The 12,783-nt window shown below is 41.0% G+C and overlaps 1 protein-coding gene across 1 annotated transcript in view; it reads right to left on the bottom strand.

Annotated features, from left to right (window-relative positions):
• Positions 1 to 455: 455 nt before the first annotated feature.
• Positions 456 to 12,783, bottom strand: part of LPAR1 (lysophosphatidic acid receptor 1) — a 213,097-nt gene continuing 200,769 nt past the window's right edge. Inside the window, exon 3 of the mRNA XM_029614803.1 lies at positions 456 to 3,217. Within this exon, the coding sequence (XP_029470663.1) occupies positions 2,916 to 3,217 (302 nt within the window). The 3' untranslated portion in view covers positions 456 to 2,915. The remainder of the gene's footprint in view (positions 3,218 to 12,783) is intronic.

The raw sequence follows: 12,783 nt of genomic DNA, 5'->3' as shown, positions 1-12,783 counted from the left end.
GGGCTTGCAGGATGAAGAACCAGAGGGTCTTGAAGACCTCAATATCAACTGAAAAAACTGTTTTTTCCCTCGTGTGAGCATGTTTTAAAACCCGCCTGCATCCGCACCTAAAAGCCGCTAAAGTCCTAGCACAAATACGCATAGGACATTTATTTGAGCCGCCATTTAATATTCTGGGCACACATATACATGGGAAGGGTATTTATGGGCACACGCAAGTTCCATTTAAAATTAGCATTTTGTCCATAGAGGCAAAATGGGACAAACCCTTTACTACATCTGGTCCTATACTGTTTGAGTAGAGAAAATAGGGTGGGAATTTGCCTTTTCTGTATGATGGAATGAAGCATTTCTAGCTTCTACTAAGGTGCTTGAAAGGTCACGGTGCATGCCCACATATAACCAAAACCATCACAGTTCCCTTTTAATTAGAACAAATCACAAAGCCCACACCCTTAACGATCATTGGTATACTCACTGAGGAAACTTTATTAGTGGCTTAACATGTTGGTTAAAACATCTTCTATGGCGAAATGTATATACAGGAGTGAGAAAAAAGGTTCATTTTCCCAGCTCCAGTAATAATGAATGCATTTATCTGTTTTGTACAAAATTTGAAGTATAAATTTCTTTTGTCAACTCTCTGGCACGCAATCTTTAGGTATCTCCACACCACATCATTTAGGCATTTTTACATCACTTCCACCAACGCTGTACATTGCTTATCATTCTCCAAACCACTGATTTCCTTACAACTGTGCATGAAATCCATTCTGTCACATTTCTTCATTTTTCTTGTGTCCTTATTTACTTTCTTCTACTTACACATACAAAATCCTCAGTCACATGCTAGCCGTCTTTAACCTCTCCCTCCAAACCACAGCATTCTGTAGAAACATAGTCATGGTGGCAGAAAAAGACTACGTGGTCCATCCAGTCTAGTCAGTAAGCTTCTTACGGTAGTTCCTGCCCCTCCGTGCAGGTTACCCCATGTTTCTGTTAAAGGTGGTAAACTGCTGCTCCGTGCAGGTTTACCCCCAAGACTTATGTTAAGGGTAGTAATATTAACAATCAAAACCAAGCAACTGTCAAACCCGTCACAAAATTACTGCTAGCAACATTTTTACAGGATGAGCAGACTTCTTGTGAATTCATACAATGTTGCTGCTTGAATTTGCTTTGCTTTGGGACTTGGCCGTAGAAGCAGTCCTGTGCTTTTTTTTTCCCCTAATGTCTGTGTATCAGAATTCCAGATCGCAAAAGTCAGGACCCAGCATTGGCTGTCTTCTGAATCCAATTCCCCTTCCCCCCCCTCCCCCTTTTTCTCTTGTCTACTAAAGTCATAAACCAATCGATCAAGTTTTTCATAAAGGCATTAACATTTGTGTAAATATACTGTGTGTTTGTTTTAATGTGGCACACACTGTATATTACATGCACCCAACATCTACCTATGCAACCTGGGATCATGGGGTCCCCAAGCTCTTCATTCCTAAGGTACCTTTTAAGGCTACAGCCTACTACTGAAACAGGGAAGAGCTATATTTAAATCTAGCAATTCAGGCGTTATCCACAGACTCTTGGCGAATGTTTTATTGCCACCTGCACGAGGTATGCAACCTACACTGGAAGCATGGCATCTTATGACTTCTCTGCTCTTTCTGCTACATAAGTACTTTATCTGCACCTCACCCAGTTCAATCTGAACAGGCAGATCCAGCTCTGGTTTTGCTCCTTAGTATACAGGGCATTCTGGATAATGAAGGACTACATTTCCATGCATGCAATGGAGTAGAACCAAGACTACATCTGCTAGTTTAGGTTGACCTGAGTGAGACAGCAACTTCCTATTTATTTATTTATTTCCCATTCGAAGAAAGTTACATTTTACTTCAGTTAACCATTAGGCTTCAGAAAGTTTTAGTAAAAGGGTAAAAACAATCAGGATACCCTTGCTAAATATAGTTCTCACAGTGCAAAAACCAGAAAAAGTTACCAGGTTTATGAGAAAAACAAGTGATAAGAATTTCATTTCTCTTAACCTTTTGCTTTGTCAAACCTGCAGTAACTCTAGCTCCTATAAAGTTTAGACACACACATTCTTCAGGGAGCTTTCACTAATGTCTTCCCTTCCTATTTATACAGGACATTTAAGAAGGAAAGTTAAATACATCGATGACTAAAATACTGTAACAGGTTCACTTTGCGAGTCTAAACAAATGCATGACATTATCCAGGGATTTTTTTCTTTTACAATGAACATCTTGATATTATTTTTAAACACTGGTCAGAATTTACATTACTTTCCTCTTGTTTGTATTAGAGAAAATATCTATTTCTTTTGTAGTTACGGCAGTGTGTGGCTAATAATAAAAAAGTGATGGATCCTTTCCCTGCACAGAAAATATCCATCACAAGCATGCGGATGGTGATAAATATACACATTTATTAAATGAAACACACTCATAAAAAAAAAATCTATATTTCTACATGTAACTGCAGTTTGGCAGATACAAGCTGAATTAGTTAATCCAAAGTTGATTCCAGCGGCCTCCTGTGGAAGGCACAGTCACGCGAGTATAGTAATATGGACTTTCCCAAAGGCTCTGTGGTACGTTGGCACAGCAGAGAACCTCCTTTCTTCTGACAGGAACAAGGCATGAGACGCAAAGCATGAGCATAGTCTATTTCTAACACCAAGTTGATCTCGTGGCTCTCCCTACATGATGGCTAGGGAACCAAGCAGTCTTATTAGTGTTCAAGAGTACCTTGTAAATTTGTTAATAATTTATTTTCCCCCTTTCCCATACGTAGGCCATTCAGAAACTTAGCTGGCTCTGGGTGTTGATTGAGCCTGGGTGGTTTCAGTCTTGGGTTGGTTTTTCTGCTGCTGCTGCATTCATCATGGTTCCTTGTCAAACCACAGAATGGTCATTACTGTGTACCCCGGCCAGGATGGTGTGGTTGAGGGAAGAGGCAGAGCGGTCAGAGCCCTCGGTAGGGCTGTTCACATTCTCGTTGCGCTGGCAGCAGAGGATCTGCTTGAAGGTGGCACTCATCTCTTTGTCTCGGTAGGAGTAGATGATGGGGTTCATGGCAGAGTTGAACTCGGCGAGGAGCAGGAAGAATTTCTCATAGGCAAGGACGTCACACTGGGGGCAGCACACATCAAGGAGCAGCAAAACTAATCCAGGAGTCCAACAGATAATAAAAGCACCTGGAGAAAGATAACAGAGAGAAAACAATTAAGCAATAGCTCTGAATTTAAAGGGACATATTTAAAATTGTATAAGACATCACAAATGTCTACTGCCAATAGCAGACGAGAAGCAGCATGTTTTTTTTCTTTTCTTTTCTTTTTTTATCTTTTATAATAGCTGTTTAGTGAAAGAAAAAGACTTGTGTTGATTAATTTGAAACAACTATATTCATATGAATGCAGAACGCAACAAAGGATTAGCAATAACACCTCATGATAGGTGTAATGAAACTATGGAGACCCAGATTCAATTCCACCACTGCTGTTACTGTGCGAAGTTGAGCAAGAACATTAGCATATCCTTTGCTCACAATTGCTTTACATTCACTTTGGGGCCTTGTAACCACTTTTGATGACCCTGAGCTTGACATTACCCTCTTTTTTTCTCCTCTTATTTCTCCAACTACTAATTTACAGGCTGATACAGTAAGGTGTGCTCCAGCAGAGTGCACCGTTTAACCTAGAATTGGCCGCGTGTTTTCGCCATGCGTCTATTACCCCTTAGCACGTCGAAAACACGTGGCCAAACACCCCCGAAAACTAATTGTGCTCATCACATGCAAATGCATGTTGATGAGGCTATTAGTCCCCGGGATACTGAAAGTAAAATATGCAGCCAAGCTGCACATTTTACACTCAGAAATTAACGCCTACCCAAGGGCAGGCATTAATTTCTGAGCAACCCAGTATAGTGTACAGAAAAGCAGAAAATATGGCTTTTCTGTACACCCTCCGACTTAATATCCCAGCGAAATTGAGTGAAAGGAACCAAAACTTAAAAAAAAAAAAAAAATTTTAAATCTGTCCGACGGTCAGCGGTTAGCAAAACGAGCGCTCAATTTTGCCAGCATCCATTTCCCTAACCCGTGTCTGTCAGCGGGTTCGAAAACAACGCCGGTAAAATAGAGCGTCTGTTGTCGGACCCGCTGACAGCCACCTCTACCTCTAATAAGGAGGCGCTAGGGATGCACTATTGTCCCTAGCACCTCCTTATTAGCACACTACCTCATTTAAATACAGAATCGCGCGCCCAGGAGAGGTGCTTGGGCTTGCGTTGGGAGAGCGGGTGCTCAGCACAGAGCGCCCACTCTCCCACATTTTTTACTGTATCGGCCTGTTAATATTCCCCGTGAAGAGTAAACATCACTTCACTTAATCTGTGCACTGAATTCCCCAGTGGTTCCATTTAGAACCCGCTCCTCTTTCTATTTCACAAATTCTCCATGGGTAACCACATCAATTGCTTTGGCTTCAAAAGTATCCTTGAGCTTTTAACTTAAAAATGAAAACAGAAAAAAAAAGAAACACAGAATATGATAACAAGGACTATAAGGGCCAACTAGTCTGCAGTGTTTTCAATCCCAGTGCTATACAGCTGGCTTTCCCTTCATTTTTCGGCAACTAGGGATTCTAGCACTCAACCAGCTTCTAACCCAGTTGGAGCCTACCCTTAACCTGCTCAGCTAATTTATGAAACTCTTGCATGGAAAAGCATCAAATGCCTTACCGAAATCTAAGACCACCAAAACTAATGCTCTTTCCTTGATCAAATTACACGGTCTATCTTTATGGACCTTTGTTTTCAGTTTTTATCTTATTTTTCCCAGGATATTATCAGTGTTTATTACAAGAACAAAAATTATATTTATCTGGAAAAATTCCAAGTCATTTTCTCCACTGATTTCTCCCATTTTTTGTCTTGTTATAATAAACACTGATCAGTTCCTGGGAAAAATAAAATACAACCTAAAAATGAATGTTCCTATCCATCATGTTTAGAATGTCTGTTTAGTTGCTACCTCCTTATAAACTAAACACATCAAAAACTGAACTTTATGTGTCACTGGTCTACACTCAAAATGCTTCCAAAATGAATGTGGTCAAACTTTACTAGGTGTGGGTCACTGAGAATGAAAATGATGCTTAAAATTGTTGATTGGCTTTAGTTTCTAGATATGCTACTGGGTCAGTATATACAACGACTTGAGAATTGTGGGGGATAAGTGAGATAAGAAGGGCAAGGATTTCAAATTAAGCCAGAAACGACTGAATTACATCTTTGACTGAATCTAAGAATAAATCTATGACTGGGTTTACGTGGCAAGGAAAAGATGGTGTGGAAAGCCTTCCAGTTAGTGGTAAAAATTTTCTCAAAAACAACAAGGCAGGCAACTACAACAAGTTGGTGGAAAACCTGCTCAAGGCCTACAAAAGCCTTGGCTGCAACATGTCACTATAGATACGTTTTTTGTACTCTCATCTAGATTTTTGTACACCAAACTGCGAGGCAGTGAGCAATGTGCATAAGAACATAAGAACTTGCCATATTGAGTCAGACCAAGGGTCCATCAAGCCCAGCATCTGGTTTCCAACAGTGGCCAATCCAGGCTACAGGTACATGAAAGTACCCAAGCATTAAATAGATCCCATATTTCTAACGTTGATAATAAGCAGTGGCTATTCCCTAGGTCAACTTCACCAATAGTAGTTTATGACTTCTCCTCCAGGAACTTGTCCAAACCTTTTTTAAAACCAGCTAAGCTAACTGCCTTAACCACATCCTCAGACAATGAATTCCAGAGCTTAATTGTGTGTGGGTGAAAGATAATATTTTCCAATTTGTTTTAAATGTGCTACTTGCTAACCTCATGGATTACCCCTATTTCTTTTATTATCTGAAAGAATAAACAACCAATTCGCATTTACCCATTCTAGTCCTCTCATGATTTTTTATGTTTAAATGGTTTTTATTAATTTTTCAATAGCAGTAAATATGACAACATTGAGGAGGGTGGATTTCTGAACCCTCCTCAGGTCTTGACACTTTACAAAATACAAATGTCAGGATATTTCCTTCCCACCCCCGCCCCCCCACCCGCTCCCTGATCCCCCACAAGGAACAGTGCGGTGAGAACAAGTCTTCCAGGCAACATACTCTATCCAAAACATTCCACTTTACCAAACAAGGAAATCAATCATTGAGTGCAAGACTACGGATGTGATGTGGGAGTGACTGAAGGTAGGCCTGCCAGGTAGTAAGGAAGTGCCGTCTATAGCATGGTGTTTGTCGAGAGCCCAGGTTTTCCATTGTCATCATAGCATGTAAACTGTTTCTCCAAGCCCAAAAGGACGGGACATCAGATGATCGCCAAATGGAGAGAATGATCTTTTTGCCCACAAGACAAGCTTTATGCAAAAACATGCGTGAGCCAGGATTTTGGATCTGAATAGGGGATACACACCCAAACAGCAGCCAGAGGGGAGTCACTGGGAAAGCAACATCCAATAGGTCAGCCAGATAGTCCGCCACTCGGCGCCAAAAGCGCAGTATGGGAGGGCAAGACCAAAAAACATGAGACAGAATACCCGTTGGATAACCACAGTAGGTGCACTGCGCCGACTGAGCTATGGTTAAATGATATGCCACTTGAGGTGAAACATACGCCCAGCTCAAAATTTAAATTGTAATTCTCTGTAATTGGTGTTGACCGAGATCCTGGTTATGCGCCAAAAGCAGACCTTTAAAACATTCTGAGTAACAACAAAGTCGCCATCGCTATTCCAATGAGATTCCAGGGTGGAGCAAATATCTCCCGCAAAGCAGTTTCAGAGATAGTAGAATGACAAGGTTTTTCAAAGTGGAACATCTGATCCAGGGCATGAAACACTAAGGGATTTTTATGAGCGTCAGAGATGGCCCGGTTATAATGTCCAATTTGTAGGTTCGTGAAAGTGTGTGTGACTCCCAATCCATATATGGCCTGGAAATCTTTAAAAGGAACAATCTCCCCTTCTTGTGTGAGCAAGTGGCCCAGTCGAGTAATACACCAGGATTCCCAGACCTGAAAGCTAGAGGACTGTGTTCCGGGTGTAAATTCAGCATTCCCCGACACTGGAAGAAATTAGGCACACAAGTAGGGTACCTGCAAGAGTTTTGTCACTCTCTTCCAAGTCAAGCGAAGCGGACGCACAAGGGCGGTATGTTTGAGAAAAGATGAGAGATACATGGGTCGAGACTGTAGTACATATGTAGGAGCCACAGGGGTCATCAGTGCTACATCTGAGTATAACGGGGCATAGCCCGGGTTATCTGTCAGCCAATCTCTGATAATCCATAAATTACAAGCCAAATTATAAGTGGCCATATCTGGGACCTCCAGACCTCCCCTCCCCCACCCTGCCTTCAACCAGGAAAGAGGGAGACGAGATTTCCCCCCCTCTCCAAATGAACTGCCGCAGCGCACTATCAAGTCTATTGAGATCCATCTTTCGTAGTATAACTGATAAGTTTTGGAGTAAATAAAGCCATTTGGGTAGAATGGTCATTTTGAATAGGTTTATCCCACCAAGCAAGGAAAGGGGTAGATTACACCAGTTGGTCAGACTGTTGGTAGTGCTTTGCAATAATCAAGGGATATTAACCTGATACACGAGATCCTGGTCTGCTGGGAGAAACACCCCCAAATAACATAAAGGGTCAGTTGCCCATTTTAAGGGAAAGTTACCGAGCCAATTGTTGGGTAAGGTAGCCGGATATGCCAGCACAAAGGATTTAGACTCATTTAACCTCAGGCCAGAAAACCCACCAAAGGTCTCCATTAACCGCAGCAGAGTAGACAGGGACTTCGGAGGGTCCGTTATAAAGACTAACAAATCGTCTGCAAAGGCCACCCCTTTAAATATCCACGAACCAAACCGTACTCCCCGAATTTCCCGACACTTATGAATGGCCAGCAAGAGGGGCTCCAGTTCCTCTCATGATTTTGTAGATCTCCATCATATCCCCCCTCAGCTATCTCTTCCACAAGCTGGACCGTCCTAACCTCTTCAGCCTTTCCTCATAAGTGAGCCATTCCATCCCTTTTATCATTTTGATCTCTTTTGTTCACCTTCAGCAGTGCATCTGTATCTTTTTTTAAATACAGTGACCAGAATTGAACACAGTACCATGGAGTGATACAAGGGCATTATGACATTCTCCATTGTATTCACCATTCCCCTTCCTAATAATTCCTAACATTCTGTTTGCCTTTTTTACCCTCACAGTATCCTGTGCTGACAATTTCAATATATTGTCCACTATGATGCCTAGATATTTTTCCTGGGTGGTAATATCTAACATAAAACCTAACATTGAGTAACTACCGCATGGGTTATTATCCCTATATGCATCACCTTGCGCTTGACCACATTAAATGTCATCTGCCATTTGGACTTATAAGTTCCTCCTGCAATTTAGCACTATCCACTTGTGATTTAACTACTCTGAATAATTTTGTGTCATCTGCAAAGTTGATCACCTCACTCATCTTTCCCTTTCCAGATCATTTATAAATACATTAAAAAACACCGGTCCAAGTACAGATCCCTGAGCACTATACTGTTTACCTGTCTCCATTGAGAAAAATGACCATGTAATCTTACCTTCTGTTTCCTGTCTTTTAACTAGCTTGCAGTTCACAAAAGTACATGGCCTCCTATCCCATGACTTTTTAATTTTCTTAAAAGCCTCTCATGGGGGACTTTGTCAAACATCTTCTGAAAATCCAAATATACTACATCTACCAGCTCACCTTTATCCACATGTTTATTAATCCCTTCAAAAAAATGTAGCAGACTTGTGAGGCAAGACTTCCCTTAAGTAAATCCATGCTGACTGTGGCCCATTAAATCATGTCTATCTATATGTTCTGTGATTTAGTTCTTTAGAATACTTTCCATGATTTTTCCTGGCACTGAAGTCAGGCTCACCAATCTTAGTTTCCCGGATCGCCCCTGGTTTCCTTTTTAAATATTGGGGTTACATTGGCCACCTTCCAGTCTTCAGGTACAATGGATGATTTTAATGATAGGTGTATCCCATCTAGTCCAGGCGATTTGATACTCTTTACTTTGTCAGTCTGGCCTTTCTACATCTTCCAGGTTCACCGTGATTTGGTTCAGTTCATCTGAATCATCACTTTTGAAAACTATCAGTAGTCTATGGCTACTGTCTCTGGAATGGGTATCTCCCCAACATCTTCATTTGTAAGCACCGAAGCAAAGAATTAATTTAGTCTTTCCACAATGGCCTTATCTTCCCTAAGTGCCCCTTTAACCCCTTGATCATCTAACAGTCCAACTGACTCCCACACAGGCTGCTTGCTTTGGATATATTTTTAAAATTTTTTATTATGAGTTTTTGCCTCTACAGCCAGCTTCTTTTCAAATTCTCCCTTAGTCTGTCTTTTCAATGCTTTACATTTAACTTGCCAATGCTTGTACTTTTTCCTATTTTCTTCAAATGGATTCTTCTTCCTATTTTTGAAGGATGTTTTTCTTGGCTAAAATAGCCTCTTTCACGTCACCTTTTAACTAAGCTGGGAGTCGTTTGGCCTTCCTTCCAACTCTCTTAATGCATGGAATTCATCTAGACTGCTCTTCTGAGATGGTATTTTTAAACAATGTTCATTCCTGTTGTATATTGTTAACCTTTACAGCCGAACCTTTTAGGTTTTTTTTCTATCTTCCTCATTTTATCAAAGTCTCCATTTTGAAGTTTATTGCTATTGCTAAGTGGGCCCAACACCATTACCTCTCTCACCAAATCCTGTGTTCCACTAAGAATTAGATTTGCTTGGATCCTGAACATATTCAGCAATTTCATCAGGACATTGCAGCAATGGGAAAATGGTATCAAGACAACTACTGCAGACTATTGCTGGACACTAACAAAATTATTCAGAATAGTTAAATCATATGCGGATTGTGATAAATTGCAGGAGGAGCTTGTGAGACTTGAAGATTGGGCATCCAAATGGCAGCTGAAATTTAATGTGGACAACTGTAAGGTGATGCATATAGGGAAAAATAACCCATGCTGTAGTTACAATGCTAGGCATATTAGGAGTTGCCACCCAGGAAAGAGATCTAAGCGTCATAGTGGATAATACATTGAAATTGTCAACTCAATGTGCTGTGACTGTCAAAACAGAAAACAAAATGCTAGAATTATTAGGAAGGGAATTGTGAATAAACAAATAATATCATAATGCTTTTCTATCACTTCATGGTGAGACGGCACCTTGAATACTGTGTCCAGTTCTGGTTGCCACATCTCAAAAAAGATATAGTTGCATTGGAAAAGGTACAGAGAAGGGCAACCAAAATGATAAAGGGGATGGAAAGGCTCTGCTATGAGGAAAGGCTAAAGAATTTAGGACTGTACAGCTTGGAGAAAGGATGGCTGAGGAGGGATATGATAGAGGTCTCCAAAATCATGAGTGGACTAGAATGCATAAGTAAGAATTGATTATTTACTCATTCAGGTAATAGATTGACTAGGGAGCACGTCATGAAGTTGTAAAGTAGCACATTTAAATCAATTCAGAGAAAATTCTTTTTCACTCAATGCACAATTAATTTCTGTAATTTATTGCCAGAGGATGTAGTTAGGGCAATTAGTATAGCTAGGTTTAAAAAACGTTTGGATAAGTTCTTGGAGGAGAAGTCCATAAACTGCTATTAATCAAGCTGACTTAGGGCCAGATTTTTAAACCTACACATGGGAGTAGATTTGTGCGCGCAACCCGGCACACACAAATCTACGCTCGATTTTATAACATGCGCGTGTAGCCACGCGCATGTTATAAAATCCGGGGTCGGCATGCGCAAGGGGGTGCGCACTTGTGAACCTTGCACGCGCCGAGCCCTAGGGGAGCTCCGATGGCTTTCCCTGTTCCTTCCGAGGCCGCTCCGAAATTGGAGTGGCCTCGGAGGGAACTTTCCTTCTGCCTCCCCCCCACCTTCCCCTCCCTTCCCCTACCTAACCTGCCCCCCAGCCCTATCTAAACCCCCCCTGACCTTTGTTGATGAAGTGCGCCTGCTTTTGGGTAGGTGTAGGTTGTGCACCAGCTGGCACGCGAGCCCCCGGCACAACTGCTGTGCCAGAGGCCTCGGTCCCGCCCCCACCCTGCCCCCAGCCCGCCCACTCCCCGCCCATTTTTTCAAGCCCTGGGACATACGCGCATCCCGGGGCTTGAGCGCGTCACCGGGCCTCTGCTATTACTGGCATCAGTAGCATGGGATCTATTTAATGTTTTGGGTTCTTGCCAGGTACTTGTAACTCGGATTGGCCACTGATAGAAACAGGATACTGGGCTTGATGGACCCTCAGTCTTACCCAATATGGCAACTTCTTTTGTTCTTAGAGATGTTCCACTTAATAAATATAAGAGACAAGCCAAGAAGAGGCATGTAGCCACTGAATAAGGACTAAATTATGTACATATATATACATAATAGTTTTTGACCTTTTTTTCATAATAAACTTTTTTCTATAGTCATTTTGCTGATTTAATGTTTAAAGTGTTACATAAGCAGGACAGGTGAAATTATATGCAACCATAACTACACAAATTTATGATAAAAACTCTATTACCTATGCTATAGACAGATATAAAATGTAAAAACTGAACTATCATGGAAACAGTAGCTGATTAGCTGGTTTAATTCACATATTTGAATTCAGCACATCAACTTCAATAATAAATGGCACATTTTATTGCTGAATCTGACGACTTCTAAAAATGTATATCCCAGTGTCCTCTCCCCCCGCCACCAACTTCCCTTCCTCTTCTCCTTTCTTCTTTATGGAGCACGGAATAACTAATTTCCCACTCATGCTATGTAGCAGAAAACTTATTTATTAGGGTATAACCTCACTGCATATTTACTTATAAGTATGGGGAGGATGACTAAAGAATAGTAAAAAAAACTCATGTATTTGTCATTAAGCCATATTCTCTTTATGTAATTTTGCTGTTGTCCAGCTTTCTGGTAACTGTTGGGCATCTGAGGAACTATAGGAAAGCCACTGTTTCCCCTATAATTTAAACCACCATCTTGGCTTAGTCTGGTGCTGCTATAGCCCATCTTTAATTTGTGGTATCCTGAGAACCGGCTGTCACAGAGACAGGTAATTTACATGCTGGAAAGCTGAACATATAGCTTTCCAAATGGCATTATGCACAGATTTGTGAGAGAAACGAGCACAGAAAAGTCATCCCTTAAAAAATTATAAATAAATCAGAATTTGAATGTAGTGAAACACACACACAAGAGACACTCCTGGTGCTGGTGGCTCTTCTTCCAGCTCATTCCTCGCTCCTATAATTGTTTAGTGTCCATATAATATTTTTATAATCCCTCTAATAAGCTCCTCTAAATACTTATTTCTCATTAAAAACATTTTTCTTCATGTACTTTGAAGTCAAGTTCAGCATTGTTAAGTCATTTGCTTGGAAATGTCTTTATAGAGCAGGAGGAACACATTTCAACATCAACACTACCATGAGTTCTGCAGGTTAGTCTTTATTTTCAATGACCCACCTGTATGAATTTTTAGATGATAAAAATGGCTACAGTTCAGTTTATCTCTGTCTCTAATAATAATAGGCCAGTGTCTGTCATTCAGCAGATAGTCCTGTAACATGAGGCTGTATGCATGTGCGGTCTTCAGAACAAGAGGTCTAGAATGGGTAGAT

The sequence above is a fragment of the Rhinatrema bivittatum genome, chromosome 1 (genome assembly GCF_901001135.1).
Source record: "Rhinatrema bivittatum chromosome 1, aRhiBiv1.1, whole genome shotgun sequence".
NCBI classification, from domain to species: domain Eukaryota; kingdom Metazoa; phylum Chordata; class Amphibia; order Gymnophiona; family Rhinatrematidae; genus Rhinatrema; species Rhinatrema bivittatum.
The sequence above is the reverse complement of the archived record's forward strand: the minus strand, read 5'-3'. Positions and strand labels throughout refer to the sequence as shown.